The sequence below is a fragment of the Cervus canadensis genome, chromosome 11, assembly GCF_019320065.1.
Source record: "Cervus canadensis isolate Bull #8, Minnesota chromosome 11, ASM1932006v1, whole genome shotgun sequence".
Classification (NCBI taxonomy): domain Eukaryota; kingdom Metazoa; phylum Chordata; class Mammalia; order Artiodactyla; family Cervidae; genus Cervus; species Cervus canadensis.
The window spans coordinates 69,350,526-69,369,192 of record NC_057396.1 but is presented as its reverse complement, the minus strand read 5'-3'; the positions used below and the strand labels follow the sequence as shown (position 1 = coordinate 69,369,192).

At 50.8% G+C, this 18,667-nt stretch overlaps 1 protein-coding gene across 4 annotated transcripts in view; it reads right to left on the bottom strand.

Moving 5' to 3' along the window:
• Positions 1-367: 367 nt before the first annotated feature.
• Positions 368-18,667, bottom strand: part of PRDM11 (PR/SET domain 11) — a 94,219-nt gene continuing 75,919 nt past the window's right edge. For 3 of the 4 annotated variants that reach the window (XM_043481364.1, XM_043481363.1, XM_043481362.1), the window contains exons 6-8: positions 15,533-15,720; positions 10,462-11,088; positions 368-9,436 (exon numbers count right to left, since the gene is read on the bottom strand). In XM_043481364.1, coding sequence (XP_043337299.1) covers positions 7,272-9,436; positions 10,462-11,088; positions 15,533-15,720 — 2,980 coding nt within the window. In that variant the 3' untranslated portion in view covers positions 368-7,271. The remainder of the gene's footprint in view (positions 9,437-10,461; positions 11,089-15,532; positions 15,721-18,667) is intronic. The other variant, XM_043481365.1, reaches the window with a different exon arrangement.

The window sequence follows — 18,667 nt, the reverse complement described above, 5'->3', positions numbered from 1 at the left end:
GTCACACAGAGTCAGGCACAACTGAAGCAGACTTTGCCTGCCTGCTTGCCTGTCTCATCTGCAATAGCGCTGAGAATTTTGTGGGGTAAATATGTGTGGGGGCGAGAGATTTATTTTAAACGGTTTTGATGACACCTCTTTTTGGCCAGACGGGTGGGTGAGGTGTGTAGGTTACCAGCTAGAAGTGGCCTCGAATAGCGGAAAAGTAAGAACAGCAGGAAGTGCACTTAGAAGGCCTCTTCCAGTTGCTTCTGACCAGGAAGCAGGCAGGCAATCTCACCTGATACCCAAGCGTGGGACTCATTCTGAATCACCCTGGGCACGAGCTGGGAGGAAGACAAGAAGGCAGAGATCCGACCTCGGTGAGTAAATTTAAATGCTTTTATTAACAATCTTCTTACATTACAAGGATAATATGACAAAAGGAAAGTTTCTGCGTACATATTATGATAAACCAACATAGCTCTATTTGTATCCAGTGTTCTAGGTCCCGTCACACAGGTACTATAAAGCGTAGTCTGCAAAATAATAACATCGAGGGTTTTTTTTTTTTTAAGAAAGAAAGTATTAACATATTAATATGTATGTGATAATAGACTCCTAGGTATTTCCCCCCACCCCCACTTTATTTTCCTCTGTGATTGAAATGAAACGGTTCAGCAGCGTGGGGGTGGAGAGGCGGAGAGAGACGGCGGGGCTGAAAAAGACGGAATCAGACTGCTGGCTCTTCCAGAGAGACAAAAGTGAAGAAACTGAGGATGCCCCGAGGGCAGCCTGGCCCTTGTCTTTTGGGGAGCAGTGTAGTGACCGGCCGTCCTCCTCTGGACGGAGGGCCCGACGCCCTTGACGCCCCGAGGACGCTCTCTCTCTGAGGTACAGTGCATTGTGGGATTGCTACCCGAAGATGCCCATCCCCTGGCCACGGGTCTGACCTCCCGCCGCGGGAGGAAGGCTCGGGCCGGGCCTGGTCTCTCTTGAGCCAGGCACTGGAGGGTGTTCGGAGACCCGGTTGGCAGCTAGCGGTGGCTCAAGGAGACCAGGGTGGACGTGGAGTGGAGAAGAGGTGGGCATTGGCAGAACAGACACCCCGCCCCGCCCCAGACTGCGGGCATGGGGGGGCTCTGCTGGAGACTGAGGTACGTTGGTAAATGGTATGGAAGTGTAGGACGGAGGTCAGAGGAGGCTCGGAGACGGGAGCCGAGCCAAAAGGCAGAGGCCGGCCTAGAGGGCAGAGGGTGTGGCTGCCCTCTGTCTCCCATCCTCTGCGGCCCGGTCGGGCCCTCCCCCTCTACCTCCACCGTGGGGTAAAACAACCGTGAGAGAAACCTGGAAGTGAAACGGATTTCTGATCCCGTCAGGGCTGCATAGGCCCTTCGTCATTCAGCCGGGGGCACCGGTGACCCTCGGGCCCCCAGACGTCCCGGCCATCCAGGAGCGGAGGGGGGCTGGGCCAAGCCGAGGGAGGCGCCCTCCCCCCTCCCCGGCGGAAGTGGATGAGCTTGGATGAGCTTGGGGCGTCTGGCTCAGCCTCTGCCTCGAGTCACAGAATCAGAACAGTGTACGTGAACTAGACCTGCCTGTTAACGGCAGCGCCGGTGGGCACAGGAGAGGGGTGGGGGGCGCTGTCCTGAGTGCAGCCAGCAGCAGCAGATGTGCAAAGTGGACTGGGCCAAAGCCCCGCTTCTGAACTGGAGTTGCCACTGAATTTATGAGTGTGCGGATATGTCTCTCTCACCATTTCCCATTAGCTGATACCCACCCCCTGCCCTGGCCGGAAAGCCTCTGGAGGGTGGGCAGCGCTGACTGGCGATGCTGCCCTGGCAGGCGATGAAAGAGTGGGTGAGGGAGGCCAGGACGGCTGTATTTCAGAGGCTTGGCCTCCAGGGCAGGGGTGTGGGGGGTGGGCAGCAAAAAGCATCTAAAGTGGGGAGGTGGGGGCGCGGCATCTCTCCCGGACCCGTCTTGGTCCAATCTGCACCTTTCCTATTGCCGCCAGTGCTGCTCCTTCCTGTGAGGGGGAGGGTATTGGGGGAAATTGTGCAGTGTCCCTCTCCCAGGGGGTCAGAGACCACGTCCTACTGCCGGGCAGCAGGGACCACCCAAGTGGAGGCTTGTTGGGGGGCAAAGGGGACACTTCTGGAGGGAGCCCAGGGGGTGAGGATCTCCTTTCGACCTCAGACTAAGTCTGCGTGTGGGAAAGGCGAGAAAAGTGCACAGACAGGGCCAGGGCCTGGCTACTCTCCTCTCCAATACTCCAGCAGGAGGCCCCGTTCCCAGCAAACCCCACCTGCGCAGCTGCCCCGGGCTCCCCCGCAAAAGCTCCACGTCCTCCCTCTTCTCACAACACAGCGACAGGCTTTCCCACTGCTCTCCCAGCTCTCTATAGACTCTATTTTTTATATCTATTTAAAACATAGAAATGTATAAATATATAGGATATTATTTATAGATATATAGACGTGATTTCATCTCTTACTCTGTGTGTATACGTACTGCATATGTCCATATATACAATATATATGCTGTAGCATTTGTATTATACACTGCACATACCCCTGCTTCCATGCACTCTCCTAGGGAGACTGGATTGCATAGGTATTTCCAGGGCGATACCACTTGAAGGGATGGGGTAGGGGTGGGGAGGGCCAGATGAAAGAGGAGGGCCGTACCATTTTTCCTCCCGAAAGGGCACTTTTTCTCCCTCTGGCTAACACACAAAGATCACCTCAAAGGTTTCTTAAAGTATCACAGCTCCAGACACTCAGCTAAAGCACCTTGTCCACAGAGAGCAGAGAGAGGCCTTCCTCCAAGTAGGAGAAGGGCCCTTGTGGATCTCTGGACATAATCTTCCCCCCTCCTCGAGACTGGAGGAGGAAGCCAGCCTAGAAGCCATGACCCAGCACCACCTCCCCCCGGGAGGCTGGCATCGGAAATGGGACTGTCCCAAACTCACTTGCCTTGTAAACATGCCTTTCTCATCTAAGGAGGCCTGGCCTCCCTGCTTTGGCTGTCCCAGGCTGGCCTGCTGCTTGAAAGGGCGAGGAGGGATGAGGGTCAGAGCCTTTTGTCCAAAGTGGGTGTAGGGACCAAGAAAGAACACGAATTCTACTTGGAAATCAGGTCGGAAGCCACAACGAGCTCTAGATACAGAATTCCTGTTCCTACAGGCGAGAAAACAAAGGGCAAGGAATCGAGAAGTTCTGTTTCAACCCCCAAGCCACTTTCTGGACCCCACGAGGCTCCAGGTAAACAACCAAAATAGCCCCCATCCCACAGCCCAGGCTGGGCCAAGTCTGGTCCATTTCAGCCTCTCCGCGATCATTTTCAGCACTCGACACGCTGTTGCCTATTTTCTCCCTCTTGGCAACACTTCAAAACAAATGGAAAAAATTTAAACATCACCTTAAATAATTACAAGGTCCTTTCTCCAAGTCAAAGGGGCAACATAAGCAAGTCAAGGAGAGGAGGCTCAGCAAGACAACTCAACATGGAAACACTTGGCAGGGGCCAGGGTGGAGACCTCCAGCTGTCCTAGACTCAGGGCTCAGCACCGAATGCAACTAACCAGGGGTCCAGGAGATAGAGCCTCCGCTCCTCTTTCAGTGAGGCTGAGGAAATGAGGCTCTGCCCAGCACTAGATGTGCCCAGAGGCCATCCAAGAAGAAAGAAACAAACAAACAAAAAGAGCTGGTGTTGTGGATGCCCAGACTGTCATACCCAACCAGACAGGTGAAACTTGGAAATTGGGAAGTGGCAAGAGTTGCAGACAGGGCTGGGCTACCTCACATTTCACAGACAGATACAAGATGGCAACGGGTCTTTTTGTTTTTTCCCTCCATTGAGAAAAAGCAGACCATTTTTAATCACAAGGGTTTCTGGCTCCCAAGCTCTGCGATGTATCTCCTTGGCACCATCGGCCACAAACCTGATCTCATTTCCCACCCGCTCCATGAATCAAAGAAAATCACTAATTGGTCAACCCACTGAAGACAAGCTTGACTCCAGAGACACGAATAATTTTTTCTAAGTCAATGGTTGTCTCTCCTAAGCCAGGGGTTGAATTTAAGGGCTCTGCCTTGTCCATCAGCATGGAAGGATTGCCTGGCCACAGCTTTTTATACTCATCGACGAGAGGTTAGATTGCCCAAGCATGTGGGCAGACCCCAAGAGTCCCCATACCCCAGGAGTCCTTCTTGGAGGCAGAGAGTGGAAATGCCTGGGGTGAAAACGACGGGTAATTGCACGCAGCATTCACAGGATAGAAACACTGGAACTTCTGAGGGTAAAGACTCCGTAACAACTGTAGTGGTGTGTCACCCAAATTGCTCCCTGTCCCCAGGCAAAGTGGCCTTCAGACTGCCATGAGCACCTGGAGCTTTCAAGATGCCTTCCCAAACTTCGGGAATCTCCAGAGAGCCCATCCTCTCAGAGGTCTGGAGCCTGGCTGGGCAGGCGACGGCTCGATGTCTAGTGCTGCTAGCAGCCATCCACGCTCCTGGCCCAGAGGCAGGTGGCTGGCTCCTGCTCCTCTGAAATAATAAGGTAGACACTGGCATTGGCCCAAATGATTCTTTCCCCTCTGGATAAAAATTCAAGCTACTTTCGGCCATGGCCTCCTGAGAGGAAACAGTTGTGGCCCTGCCACAGTACTCAGGCAGTCATCAGCGAGTCTTTCCTCCTGGTTTTCAAATGAGTGGTGGTCTAGGGGATGACTCCCTGTCTCCTGATGTAGTGGGTGGGGAGGCGCAGAGGTGGGCAGGGGGAGGCGTAAGGCATCTGTTGGCTAGAAGAAAGGATCCCGACTACTGTTTCTGATCCCTATGGAGGCCCACCTTGCCAGTCATCTCTGCCCCATCTTGACCCATCTTGGTCCGTGTGATGTCCAGAGGGAGCTCTCCCGCAGACCCGGTGGATTGGGTGCGTGGTGGAGAGGAAGTCGAGGAGGGAAAGGTGGACCCTTGTGCTTTGCACTTGACCACAGATACTGACCCTGATCGGACAAGGGGGATGGCGGGAGAAGACATCAGCTTAAAGTGACATGCATGAGGTTGGGAATTTCAAAGCTGGAGAAAGGGCTTTCCTTGCAAGTTCCTGCTGACTCTCTCCTTGTTCAGAGGAGGGTGGGAAAGCGTGTGAGGCTGGGGAGGGGGAGGGAGGGGTGAATGTCACCAGGCAGGGGTGCATTGATTTGTTGAAGAAGGCAGCATATGAGGCCTGGCAGTGGGACAGTCGGAGAAAACCAGTTGGTTTTGTTTTGTTTTGTTTTAACATGCTACATCACTGTTGAAAACAAAAAAGTTTCAAAAATAATATATAATATATATAATATATTTATATAATGAAAAGCTATTGACTAGCAGCAATGATTCTAAAGTTATCATAGCACCAAGACCATGGGGGTGGGGGGAGGGGGTCTGTGGGGGGTGAAGGTCTGGCAGGACAAGGAAGAGGGGGTGACATGTTCAGTGTCGCTGACAGTTCCACTCCGGCTCTCATCGGTGGCATGAGGCCTCAGAGACAAGATAAACCAAGAAGGGAGGAAGCCACCACAGTTTTCTAATGTCTGAGCCGAGCAGGTTGGGGACACCGAGGCCTTGCCTGTGGCCAGATCATCCCATCCTTGGCCCACCCTCTGCCAAAAGAGAGGGGTGGCTCATATAGACAGACGATAGACAATGCAGGTCTTCCTCCCTTCCCCCAAATAGAACCTGCATCCACAATGTAGGACCTCTGCAGATCAGATATGCATACATCAGATGTGGAAACACGGACAGAAGTTTTTAACAGCTCACGCACATTTGTTTAAAAAAAAACTCCCTTGCGAGGTATACTGGTAATTAAATGAACAAAAGAGCATTGATCAAGACTCCTCTAGATGAAACCACTACTTGCCTCAGGGAGTAGGCAAGTGGCTATTTCTAAAGCTTATATCTCAGCTGTGTGTGTGTGTGTGTGTGTGTGTGTGTAGGCTGATGCCTTGAGAGTCTGTCTGACTTCTTGTTTATGCCTTTCTTTGAGGACATCTCTACCCTGTTCAAAAAAGGAAGCGTTCGCAGGCATAGACGCATTCCCCACTTTTCCACTACCTTCCTGCCAGGCTGCAGGGCTTGTCATCAGCCTTATTGCAAAAGAAGGACCCAATCTCTAGAGACTCTCATCAGAGTTATGCATAACCCAGGGCACAACTTGCATTGACATCTCCTGCCACTGAACTCTAGCAGGCATTTCTCGATTATTAAAGGAAAAAATAATATACCCCCAAACACATTATATGATTATAAAGACAGAGTATAAATAATTCATGTAAATTGAATACGTACTTTTCATTTTCCGTGTTTTTAGCCAAAGATCGCTGCCCTACTGGGGTCTGGACTTCTTGGCTCTGGATTTCCCCCACATTCCCTGGATCTGAATGGAATTCTGTTATGGTCTCCCACACCAGGTAAAAAACAGGAATGCAAAGGGCTCATGTCCTCCCTTCTCCCCAGGATCTCAAGCTCCGTTGTGAGGCAGTTTTGCCTTCAGTATAACAGGTAAAATGTTTAGGATCCAGGGGACTGGAAGGAGGGAATCAACAGCCCAGGGGCGGGAGAGGTGACACAGATGGAGACTGGCGGGTGTCACAGTCTGACCGACACTTCTGATTCAGAGACAGTGAAGGAACGCTCATCCGGGAATGAATGAACACCTCTCCAGCCGGGTGGGAGGGGGAAAAAACGTCGAACACCCTGATCCGGATACACAGCTCACCCTATCCAAAAATCAGAGGTCTGATTCTGCCGGACCAGCGTGTCAACCAAGAGGCCAAGAGATCCCGCTCATAAAACCAAACAAGAAAAAAAAAAAAAAAGAAGGCAAGAACATACACCCAAACCCAAACCCCTCCCTCAACCCCCAAACGAGAACATAAACAGAATGGGCTACCTAAAGGGGATGACAGACCCGTCACTTTAGCTTATGCGAGTTGGTTGACAGTCAGGTGGGAGCCTGCGTAGCCCCAGCACATGCTTCTGTGAGTGAAAATGAGTTCCCACGGGGTGTGTCACAGCTGCCAAATTTTGTAGACAAGAGTCAGTTTCCGACATTATTCCAATCTGAAAACTCCCAGTAGCTTCTGGTGGACGTGTCACCTTGGTTTTTAAAATTTCTTTTTCAGTGTGGGTTTTTATAGATATATATAATATAATATATATTTATATAATATATCAAAGCTTATGAGTATAGATTAAAAAAATATTCAACAGCTTAGTGAACTCTGCAATGCCAGCTTCCTAAATATCCGGATAAAACTCTGACCCATGGTCCACAGTCTGCAGCACTGGCTTCTGCTCCAGGGCAGACATCCTGCTGAGGACCTCGGCCGACAGTGCGTAGCTGTTGCCAGACTTCTCCTCGAACCAGCTGTCCAGGGCTCGCTTGGCATCGAAGTTGGCGATGGGAGGGCCGTTGACAGCAATGGTCAACAGGTCGCTGAGCTGCTCCAGAGTCAGGCGGGAGCGGTGGTTTTTGCGAACTCGCTGCAGGGCGTTTCGGCCTTTCTCGCAGCAAGCCGTGGAGGTGGGGAGGACTTTGAGAACCTGGATGATCTTGTTCAAGAGCGGAAACCGCTGCTTGTACTTGCAAATGTGGCCGATCAGGTCTTTGAAGCCGTTTTTGGTATAGTAATCAGCCTTGAGTTCCCGCCACTCCATCAGCAGACTCCCCCGGGGGTCCAGCCCTTCCCGGCAGACATCCCGGGAGAAGGTGGGGATGGCCTCCAGGTGATCAAAGATCTGAACCATGTCCTCCTTGCCATAGCTCAGGAGCTCGTCGCTGTTCCGGGGCCAGGCGGCCAGGTCAAACACCTGGCAGGCCTTCACGAAGATCCGGCTGCGGGAGTCGAACCTCTGAGCTAGGATCACTTGGGTCTTCTGGCAGATCTTCTCCCGGATGGACTGGAACTTGGCTTCAGCCACCCTGAGGTTCTTCATGGCAATCCCGTTGAAGCTCTCCCGGAAGTTCTCCTCGAACTCCTGCAGGTATTCCCCGGGGGAGTCGGCCAGCCGGCTGATCTCCTGGATGGCCTCCTCGATCTTGTCGTCCACCTGGGACACCAGGAGGTATTCGCCCTGGAAGACGTAGGCCAGGCGTGAGAGCACAGCGATCACGTCCAGGAGGAAGTAGATGAGCTTGATGGACTGGTAGTCCATGAGGAACTGCAGCAGGGCCAGGGCGATGGCCGAGGCGTCCGCCCGCTGGGTCTGGCTGCTGACGTCCTTGAGGTGGGCGACCACCTCCAGGTAGTCCTTGATGAGGGCGTTGAGGACGTTCTGCTCGCCGATGATCCACCGCACGGCCCGGATGTCCCCCAGGAACTCGGTCTCCTCGCAAAGCGTGGACGCCGTGGACCGCAGCTCGCACATGAGGCGTGGCGAATAGCGGTAGAAGCTAAGCAGCTGCTTCAGGTTGTTCTCCAGCTCCTCCAGGCAGGGGAGCTCCTTCCCGCTGATGGCATCCAAGATCTCCAGGTGGGGCCGGTGCACCATGAAGGGCAGGCACAGTAGCCAGGGCAGCGTCTTGCGGATCGTCATGAACATGCTGGCCCGCAGGCTGGCTGTGACGTTGGCCCCATCTATGCCCAAGCCCACAGTGGGCTTGTCGTCCTGCAAGCGGATGCCCAAGGCGGAAAAGGCCCGGTCCAGCGCCTGCAGATAGCTCTCTGTGCTGGAGAAGCCCAGCTCCTGCAGGGACAGGAACTCCGTGGCCGGGGGCCCGTCGCTGCTGGTGTACTGGACGTAGACCGCCACCGTGTCGGCCAGCAGGTCGTCGCTCTGCCCGTCCAAGATGATGCTGAGGCACGGCGACTGGCGGATGCGCTCCACCAGGTCTTCGCGCAGCGCCCGGGCGATGTGATGGATGAGGATCTGGCAGTCTCCCTCGTTCATGTACTGGTCCACCACCTTGAGCTCGCATTTCCGCAGCAGCTCGGCCAGCGGCCGGAAGTCCAGGTAGGGCCGGCCCTCCAGGGCCAGGTGGTAGGCTGTGTTGAAGAGCAGGGTCATGTTGCGACACATCTCCTCCGTCTTCTCGGGGTGCATGCGGAGCTTGTAGAGCTGCAGGCACTTCTTGTGCAGGTTGCTCTGGCTGTGCAGCTTGATGGTGTGGATCTTGAACTGCTTGGAGCCGATGATGAAGGCGGAGGTGCGCGAGGACTGCACCGTGTACTGGCGGCAGACGTGGCACCACATCTCGTTGAGGGTCGGGGAGTACCGCAGGAACCAGAACTTCTTCAGCCACTCCTGCTTGAAGCGCCGGATCCGGCGCCCCGTGGCCGAGGACATCTTGGAGGGCTCGTCGGTGGCCGTCATGATATCGTTGGAGACGGACTCGTCTGCCGAATCGACCTCCTGGTCGTCGTCCTCCATGATGGCCGGGCCGGAGACCATGCTTTCTGAGGCTGGAAGACAAATGGGAAAGGAACCCGTTATATCTGCTGGGAAGAAAAAAAAAAAAAACAACAAACAAACATAGATGTTTCCAAAATGAAGGAAATAAGGGCCAGAAGGCAGGTGTCATATTCTGTGAAACAGACTGAATTCCAGCCTGGAATTCACTTGTAAGCATCCTTGTCATCCACGCATGTCTGATCCTCTTTGTGGATTAGCCCCGGTGGCCACCACCACGCTCCAGCGCTCCAGGCTGTCTGCCCTCACCCTCCATGAGCATGAGCCCAAGGAACTTAAATGTCCTGTATCCACCGAAGAGGACAACTAGGAAAGCCAAGTCCGTGGAGGAACAGAGCACGTCCCAGGATGCACGGCGGGACGGCGAGAATGTGGGACTCGTTTGTCTCACCACTAATGTGCCCTCAAAGGAAGGCAGCTGGGGCCCCAAGTGATTTGGGGATCGGAAAGCAGTTAAGACACAGGCTTGGAAGAGCTGCACCACCTCATTCTGAGCTAAGGGGTGTGGTTAAAAAGGAAGCACTGTGTAAATCTCTAATACAGCTGTGCAGTGAGAAACTTCCCTCATGGTTGAACAACCCTAAAAGAACCAGGCAGCCAAGAGAAACAGACAAAAGGGAGGTCACTGCCCTGAATCCCCATCAGGAAGGCCGGGGGCTCTCCCGCATGGGACACCCTGCCTGGAACTGGAAGAGAAGAGAAAGCTCGAGTTTAGAAGTTGGGCTTTGGGATAAGACACCGGAGAAAGGCAACGGGTCAAGAACACAGCACACACCCCCTCCTGCAGCGGAATTTCCTTTATTGACGAGGAGGATACAAGGGCAAGACACGAAGCCCCCAAGGGAGCTGTAAGGCGGCCTGTCGGAGGCAGCTGAGGGCGTGGACTGCGACCGGTGCCCACCTCTGAGTTCCCGGGTCTCTCCCTGAAGGTGGCACCCCCAGGGAGCACCTGGCCCCCCTCCACACTGTCCACCGCACGTTCCTCCCGCGGACAACAATTTCATCCACCCCAACTTACCTGCAGGGTCTGAGAACTCGGGGAGCTCCAGTACCTGCGCTGGCAAGGTGGGGGGCTCAGGAAGCGTGCCAGACTTAAGCATGTCTAGTTCGGCCTGGAGTTCCCGGACCTTCTTCTTTAGGCGAATACAGTTAGGGCAAAAGGAGGTGGTGGGCAGCTCGGGAGGGTCGGACGCAAGGGAGGCCTCAGCGGGACTGTCGGCCTTGAACGATGAAGGCTCTTCTTCTTCGTCCTCCAGGGGGCCTGCCTCCTTCGAAGCCCCCTGAGGGATCTTCCAGTCCCCGTCCCCCTGGGTCCGACTGACATTCTGCACGCCGTGCGACATCGTCATTGCACACTGGCCGTAGGCGTCATTCTGGTACTTGGGGACCTTCCTGATGACCAGGGAAGTGCTCAGTGCCAGTTGGTGGGCTTCTACCTTTGCGGATTCCAGCGAGGCCTCCAACACATCCTTGAAAATGAGGTCAATTTTCTTCTTCTTGGCCTGGGGGTGCACGTCCCCCTCGTCAAAGCCACGCTTGTAGGGGCTTTTGCCCTGTCTCAACACAGGGAGCTGAAGGGGACCCCTCAGGTCTTCTGGGTTATCCAGAGCCTGCTCAGACTTCTCCTTCTGCAACCTCTTCTCTCCTAGGAAGGAAAACCAGGGTGTGAGGAAGTGGGGAAAAGCCCCGAAGAGGAGAAACCAACAGAAAACAAAGCGCTCCTGTCAGGAAGTCGCTTGACACATCCCTCTGGGTCTGGCCTTGTGGAGCAGGTGTGGCAAAAAGAGGGGACAGATTACTCAATGAAGAATCAGGCTAACCTAACATATGGTTGGGGAGTTCACCAAGGTCTTTGACATCATTTACATGATAGAAAGAATAGGAATGGATCACGGGGTCTGGAGTCAAAGGACCCCAAAAAGTGGCGAGAACTCCTTTTAAAGAGGCAGCTTCAACATAGCCTTATGTATCAAAAAGTGAAAATGAAAGTCGCTCAGTCGTGTCTGACTCTTTGCGACCCCATGGACTATAGAGTCCACAGGATTCTCCAGGCAAGAATATTGGGTTGAGTAAGCCGTTCCCTTCTCCAGGGGATCTTCCCAACCCAGCGATCAAACCCAGGTATGTTTATAAGTTGAGCAAATGCTGTAGGCGTGGGGAGTTGGAAGTTAAGGAACTCACCATCCTGTCATCCTAAAAGATGACGTCCCACGTGGTAAGCTGAGTGGGTGGTAACAGCTCAGCTAAGTGCATAAGGAGCTCTCATGCCTCCAGGCTTCCCCTCCAGTCTTAGCAACTGGAAGACGGCTACTTCCACTTGATAGTGTGTTAGTTGCTCAGTCAGTCATGTCTGACTCTTTGGGATCCCATGGACTGTAGTCTGCCAGGCTCCTCTGTCCATGGAATTCTCCAGGCAAGAATACTGGAGTGGGTTGTCATGTCCTTCTCCAGGGATCTTCCTGATCCAGGGATCAAACCCGTGTCTCTTGCATTACAGGCAGATTCTTTACTGTCTGAACCAGCAGGGAAGCCCAACTTGGTAAAAGGTACACAAAGCACCGAGTCCCACTTCTTTCTCCTCCCTGACTCTCCCTTAGGGCAAAGTCCATCTTATAGCAACTGTCCTTTCTAATTCTTCCAGTAAGCAGAAGATAGGATGATGCGAGGAAGCATGGCCTGAACCTCTGTGGGTCTCACTGATGACCACGGCAGGAAGAAAGGGGAAGTAAGGGACACCGGCAGCTGCTGTGGGCTCCAGGATGACAGCCTCTAGCGTGATAAAGCAGGACACGTGGACACAACGCATGCTCAAAATACAGCCGCTGTGTTTCCTTACCTGACAATTCTGACGTTTCCTCTTCTATTTCTTTCTATCGTGTAAATGATGTCAAAGACCTTGGTGAACTCCCCAACAATATAATATATTATGTTAGCCTGATTCTTCAAAATGGCTAATACAGTTGCACAGATTGCTATAGATGTGTGGGTGCTGCCTGCGGGGACAGATGCTAAGAGGTAACCTCAGAAGGCCCTGACAGCCAGCTGTCCGTGCAGCGAGGAACTCTCAAAGGTTTCCTAGATCAGGGGCGGGGTCCTGGGAGATGTGACTCTGAATATATGTTGTAATTAGGCTTCTGAGAGCTGTGTTTGAGCAAGGCCTCCAAATGAAGGCCAAGGGCTCTTTGCATACAACCCAGATGTCCCATACTGTGACTGAGCCTTGGCATCCCACAGCTGGCATGGGGCGCTGTGCCCAGCCCATGTATGACCCCAGCTCAGAAGGGAGCAACCTATTCAGGACGCTCAATTTCTGTCCTCAAATGAACACTTAGGAATGACCTTAATTCCTGAAACTCATTTCTGTAACAGTTGAGGGGCAGAAAGGGTGGAGATGAAGAGAACTTTTAAAAAATGCAACACATTTGTACCACAGATAAGACACTTGCCCATCAGAATCCCTGATTAAAGTCAGTGGCTACCCTTGAACTTTCTCATGGACCACTCAGGCAGTAAATAGCCGAGGATGTCAAGAAGTCAAGGCTCACATCACCAGGGATTCCTCATGCCTCTCTGCTCAAGGTCAAGGTTATTCAAATTTTCTAGGATGAGCAGATTTCTTTGGGGTCAAGGCTCCCAGAAAAAAATCTGTGGGTCAAAGAAGGCCTTTAAACATTATGAAACTGATCCTAAAGCCTCCACAAAGCATGGGGGAAACACCATAAAATAAATCAATAACCCAAAGTAGACAAATAACAAATAAAGTCTTTGAACACATGTATAGATGCATCCTGTTCTTAAAAGATAACCACAAAGGAATAATTTATGCTCTTTAGGAAGCAGTTCTGGCCTCCAACTAATATTCCTACGTAATGCTGCTCAGTCACTCAGTTGTGTCCAACTCTTTGTGACCGTATGGACTGTAGCCTGCCAATGTCCTCTGTCCATGGGATTCCCAGGCAAGAATACTAGAGTGGGTTGCCATTTCCTTCCCCAGGGGATCTTCCCAACCCAGGGATCGAACCCACATCTCTTGCATCTCCTACTTTGGCAGGAGGATTCTTTACCACTTAAGCCACCAACGAGAGTTCCTACTTAGTAAGGACTAATAATTCAAGCTCTGGACTTTAGCGGGGCTCCAACCTCCAATTACAAAGAAGTCTCCTTCCATGTAAGACCTTAAGTGGTTGAGCGTGGGGGACTCCCCCCTCCAGAGCAGGACAGGCACACAGATCTCAGACACCACTAACCATATGAGATACCGCCAAAGCTACAGGTTACATGGACACATCTAAAGGACACTGAGCCCCAGGGCTGCTCCCAAGGGCTTCGGGGCCAAGTCCACCCTCTGCTCGGACACTGCCCATCATGGCTTTCAGTTTCCTTCCTATTTCCTACTTCTCAGCCTGGCCAGGAATTGACATTCCTTCCTCCTGTATCTTCACACATCTTGGCAGACAGATTTCAAGTCTGTCTGCCACGCTCCTTTGAACCACTCCTGAAAGCTCATGTCCTTCTCTGAGCATTCCCCTTGGGTCTCAGGGCTCTCTGAGGATGCTGTAGCTTGCTGTGCTTTGGAGAAGACACTGGGGAAAAAAGGCATTACAGATCCAGAAGAATTCAAGAAGATCATGGCCAAGGGATGGAACCTGTGTCCTCAGATACAGCTTGGTTTTCTCCTCTTCTGATGATAAGATTCTTTTGGAGACTTCTTGACAGTCTTCATTCATTCCTTCTTTTATCCATTCAACAAAGATTTATTGAGCACCTACTCTGTACCAGACACTTTCATACACGGCACCTCCGGAGATCAAATGGAAACCATTGCAATCATGTCATGGAAACATGCCTTCCCACGTGTAATTGGCACATATGTGCCCAACACGCAGCTCCAAAGAAGACAAGAGATGAGTGTATCTATTGGGTCTCCTCCCACTGCCCATCCAGTCACCAGATACCTTTTACCAAGTCAGGTAGCAGCTGTGTTCTCAATGTCCACAATTTGCTTTGCTCTGTTTTGGTTTTGAAGATAGCATAATTCCAGTGGGTCCTTCTTACCCCTTTTTCATCATTTCTCTTCATAGTCCAAATGAAGCTTTATTTACAATAAGTAGGTTGGTCAGAAATACGGTAAGGCTTGGGTGTAGGTTTGGGTCCCAGGACCAGATGGACTCTGGGTCTTTGGATATGTGGTTTTAGTTCAAGGAAGGTCCCGTTGGAAAAATGACCTGGGCTTACCCATTTGTGCTGGCATGGCTGAGGATGGACTCAAAGAGGCAAAGGGCTAGGAACTGGGGAATATTTTAAACCACTTTCAAATGACTCATCTAAATGGAGCCTGGATGGACACCCACCCACCAGGCTATGATCCATATATAAACTCACCTTCCCACCTCTCTCCAACCTTCTTCTTCTAAGAGAAATTGTTCTTTCATAGCATATCATTAGAACAGCTAGAAATGAGACGAGGAGGAAGCAAGGAAGAAACTGGTTTTGTCCGGGAGGCCAGACCACACTGTAGGTTAGAACTTAGACCCTGGACTGAGACAGACACGGGTTAGGAGCCTAGCTGTGCCCCTGCTGACCACTGTATTTATCTGATGAGTGAGTCACTGTATTTATCTGATGCTCCATTTCTACACTAGTAAGATGGAGAGAATAATCCACATGCTAGCATTTGCATGTATATTATCCAGCTAATTCTCACTGCACATTCACAGAGCAGGTGCTAATGGAAATGATTACATGGGACACTGTAGAAAACACGTTTAGCGCATATTAAGTACTTAGTAAATACCACCTGTTATTGCTGCTATTATCGAGCCAGTGGCAGTTTACAACATCCTTCCATCAATCTGAGTTGGGGAAACAGAATCAATTTTGATTATATGATTGGCACTGGAGACTTGTCTCACTCCCGCATGCTCTGAAACATCTATTATAGGGCTCCTGGTCCTGTCTGGGGGAGGAGGGCACACCGGGGTCCATCCCAGAGCAGCTGCTCCAATCTAGCCCATCCGTTTCCCTGAGTTCCTCTGGGTCTCCCCCGTGTACAGTACGCCCCATCGGATTTCCTAGAAGCGCCTACTCACCTCGGGCCAGGTTGCGGTGGACGGTCTCCTGGGACACGCAGTGCAGGCGCTTCATGTAGTCCTCACTGTACCAGACCCGCAGGCGCTCGCCCGGCCGGACGTCCCGGCAGGCCCGGAAGTAGATGCGCTCGCTGTGCTGGAAGGCCAGCAGGTTCTGCTCCCTCTCCTCCCGGGAGATGACCACGTACCTGGGGGCGAGGGAGACAGGTGAGACGGCGCGGGCCACTCTTCGGTGAGTGCCTGCTGGTACCAGGCACGGCACTGGGCAGGTGCCGGTGGCTGGATGTCCACGAGCATGTGGCAGCTGCCAAACTCTACAGGGCAGCCGCCCTGCCGAGGGTGGGCACCCCAGCTGCAGCCAGCCCCTTGCCTCGCTGTCTGGTGTGACTTCAAGCCTCTGTACCCCTAAGAATCTGTTTTCCGAGCCTGGAAATGACACCTGCCCTGCCCACCTCCCAGGTTCTGGTAAACATGATTCAACGCCAGATAGACAGGCGACTGGAAAACTATTTTTCACTAACTTTTTTTTTTAAGTCTTTTTTGAATTTGTTACAATACTGCCTCTATTTTACACGTTTTTTGGCCACAAGGCATGTGGGAACTTAGCTCCCCAAGTGGGAATTGAACCTGCACCCCTTGTATTGGAAGGCAAAGCTTTAACCACTGGATTGCCAGGGAGTCCCCCTCTTCACTAACTTTTAACTGCAGGGGCTCCCAGATACCCACAGGCCTCTGATGGTGGTAAGGGTAAGATCCTTGAACTGTTTCCAGTATGTCACAAAGCCTAGCAGAAGAAACCCATGTGACAAGGGTGCCCACAAAATCAATGAATGAATGCTAAAGATCAAAGTCTTTAAAAAAAAAAAAAAGAAAGGATGCCCAGGGGAGACAGGAGAGGTGGTAAATAAGAGGCAAAGAAAGCTGAGCAACCACTTAATCGAAGTCATTTTCAGGTAAGGAAACTGAGGCTCAGAGAGGCTAAGTCACTTGCTTAAGGTCACACTGCTAATAAACGGGAAATAGAGCATTGAGGTGTATGCTTTTCCCACCAGAATTCATGGCTCCATTGTGGGCATGTAAAGCACCAATTTAGCAATGCCCAGAAAACCTTCAAAGTTCTGTCGAACCCTTAGAATTTGCAGCTCTCACCCATTCTCCCTGAAATGACATCTCCAATATCCAACCTGCCACCTCACTCACCTCCAAAGGGTGAGACGATGCAGCATTTGCAGGGAGGTGAAGATGTACAGATCAAATGGACAAGATGACATTATTTGGAGTTTTAGGGTTCTGCGCTATCCAAGTGCCTAGGAAATTTGCAGTCAAAAAAGGGAGGTCCAAGAGGGAGGAGATATATGTATACATAGGCTGACCCACTTCATTGTAGAGCAGAATCTAACACAACATTGTAAAGCAATTATCTTCCCCCCCCAAAAAAACCCTTCTTTTCCTCATGCTATGGTTTGTCTCAAAAGCTAGGGAAGAAGTCAAAGTATGTCTGACTGGCCCAGCCCAGAGAACTGTACTTGGAACAGTCTGAGGGAAACAATAGTTCACAGCAAAAAATCCAACACTGATAAGAAAAGAGACACAAAGTAGCACATTGTATTGTTGGCACAAATAATTTTTTACATGATCAGCTCTGTACTGGTAAAGGTGGCAAGACTAGGGTTTCCCATACTAATGGAGAATAAACTGGCAAAACCCTTTAGGAAACAAGCTGGCAACACGGACTCCAGCAAGTGTGTTCATTCACGTTCACAGCAGCATTATGCACAAGAGTCAAACCGTGAAAGTAACCCAAGGGTCCACTGATGGATGAATGGATAAGCAAGATGTGGTATATATATACCCAATGGAATAATAGCCATAAAAAGGAAGGAAATTCTGATCCATGCTACAACATGAACAATCCTTGAAGACACATACTAAGTGAAATAAGCCGGTCACAAAACAACAAATAGTATATGATCCCACTTCTATGAGTAGTCAAATTCACAGAGACAGAAAGTAGCCTGGTGGTTGCCGGGGGCTGGGGGAGGGGGAATTAGGGAGTCAGTGTTTGATGGGTCCAGAGTTCAGTTGGGGAAGATGAAAAGGGTTCTGGAGACAGATGCTGGTGCTATTTGTTTAACACTATGAATGTACTTAATACCACTGAACTTTACACTTAAAATGGTAAATTTTATGTTATGTGGATTTTCCTACAGTTTCTGTAAAATTAAGAAAAAAAATATCCAAGTGTTAAGATGTGGATCAAGAATGCAAACTCTGCACACCACACTGACTTGTTTCACTGCTTGTAATAGTGCAAAAGCAGCATCTAAATGTCTACTACCAGATAAACGATTTAATAAACCGTGGTATATTTGCATGCTGGAATGTTACTCATCTACAGAAAAATCTTTTCAAAGAATCTTTTATGACATGGAAGAACGGTCCTGATATAATGCAAAGTGGAAACAATAGCACTGATGTATTATGGTTCTAATCGTGCTTTAAAAACAAGCCTGGTAAACCACTTGAAATACACCAATGTTTTAACAGTGATTAGCTTTTATAGATGGTTCTACTTCTTTATAATTTTCTGCACTTTCCAAGTCTTCCTCAATAAGCAATTATGACTGTTAAGCCCTCTCCCCCACCCCCTAAAAAAGCCAATTCCAGTACAAACACCAATTCCAGTCCAGGCTGGCAGTGGGGCAGTCATGGTGGCCACAGCTTTGGGAATCCACATCTGTGGTACCCTAGACATAGGGCCCCTCACGTATAATCTCAACTCCCCAACTGCAGAAATCTGTCTTTTCTTCATACATGAGATTTCTTCTGAATGTGCAAACTCCAGTCCCCATTTTAGCAAGAGCCTGGGATCTGACATCCAAAATTAATCAGCCTAGTGGTCAGCACAGAGCAGAACTGAAGCAGATCAAACTTCTCTACTCCCTGACGTGGGAGGCGAACCAGTCATTCATGTTTTGTTCTAACAAGAATCACTTGAATCACAGAGCCCAAGGGGAAGAGTATACAGTCTTTCCTTTTTCCAGTTTCCAAACAGCTATCCGGCTCTAAAAGACAGAATTATTTTCTCTGACATTCAACTTGAAGAGAAAAAAGTAGATGAGGAACACAAAACAA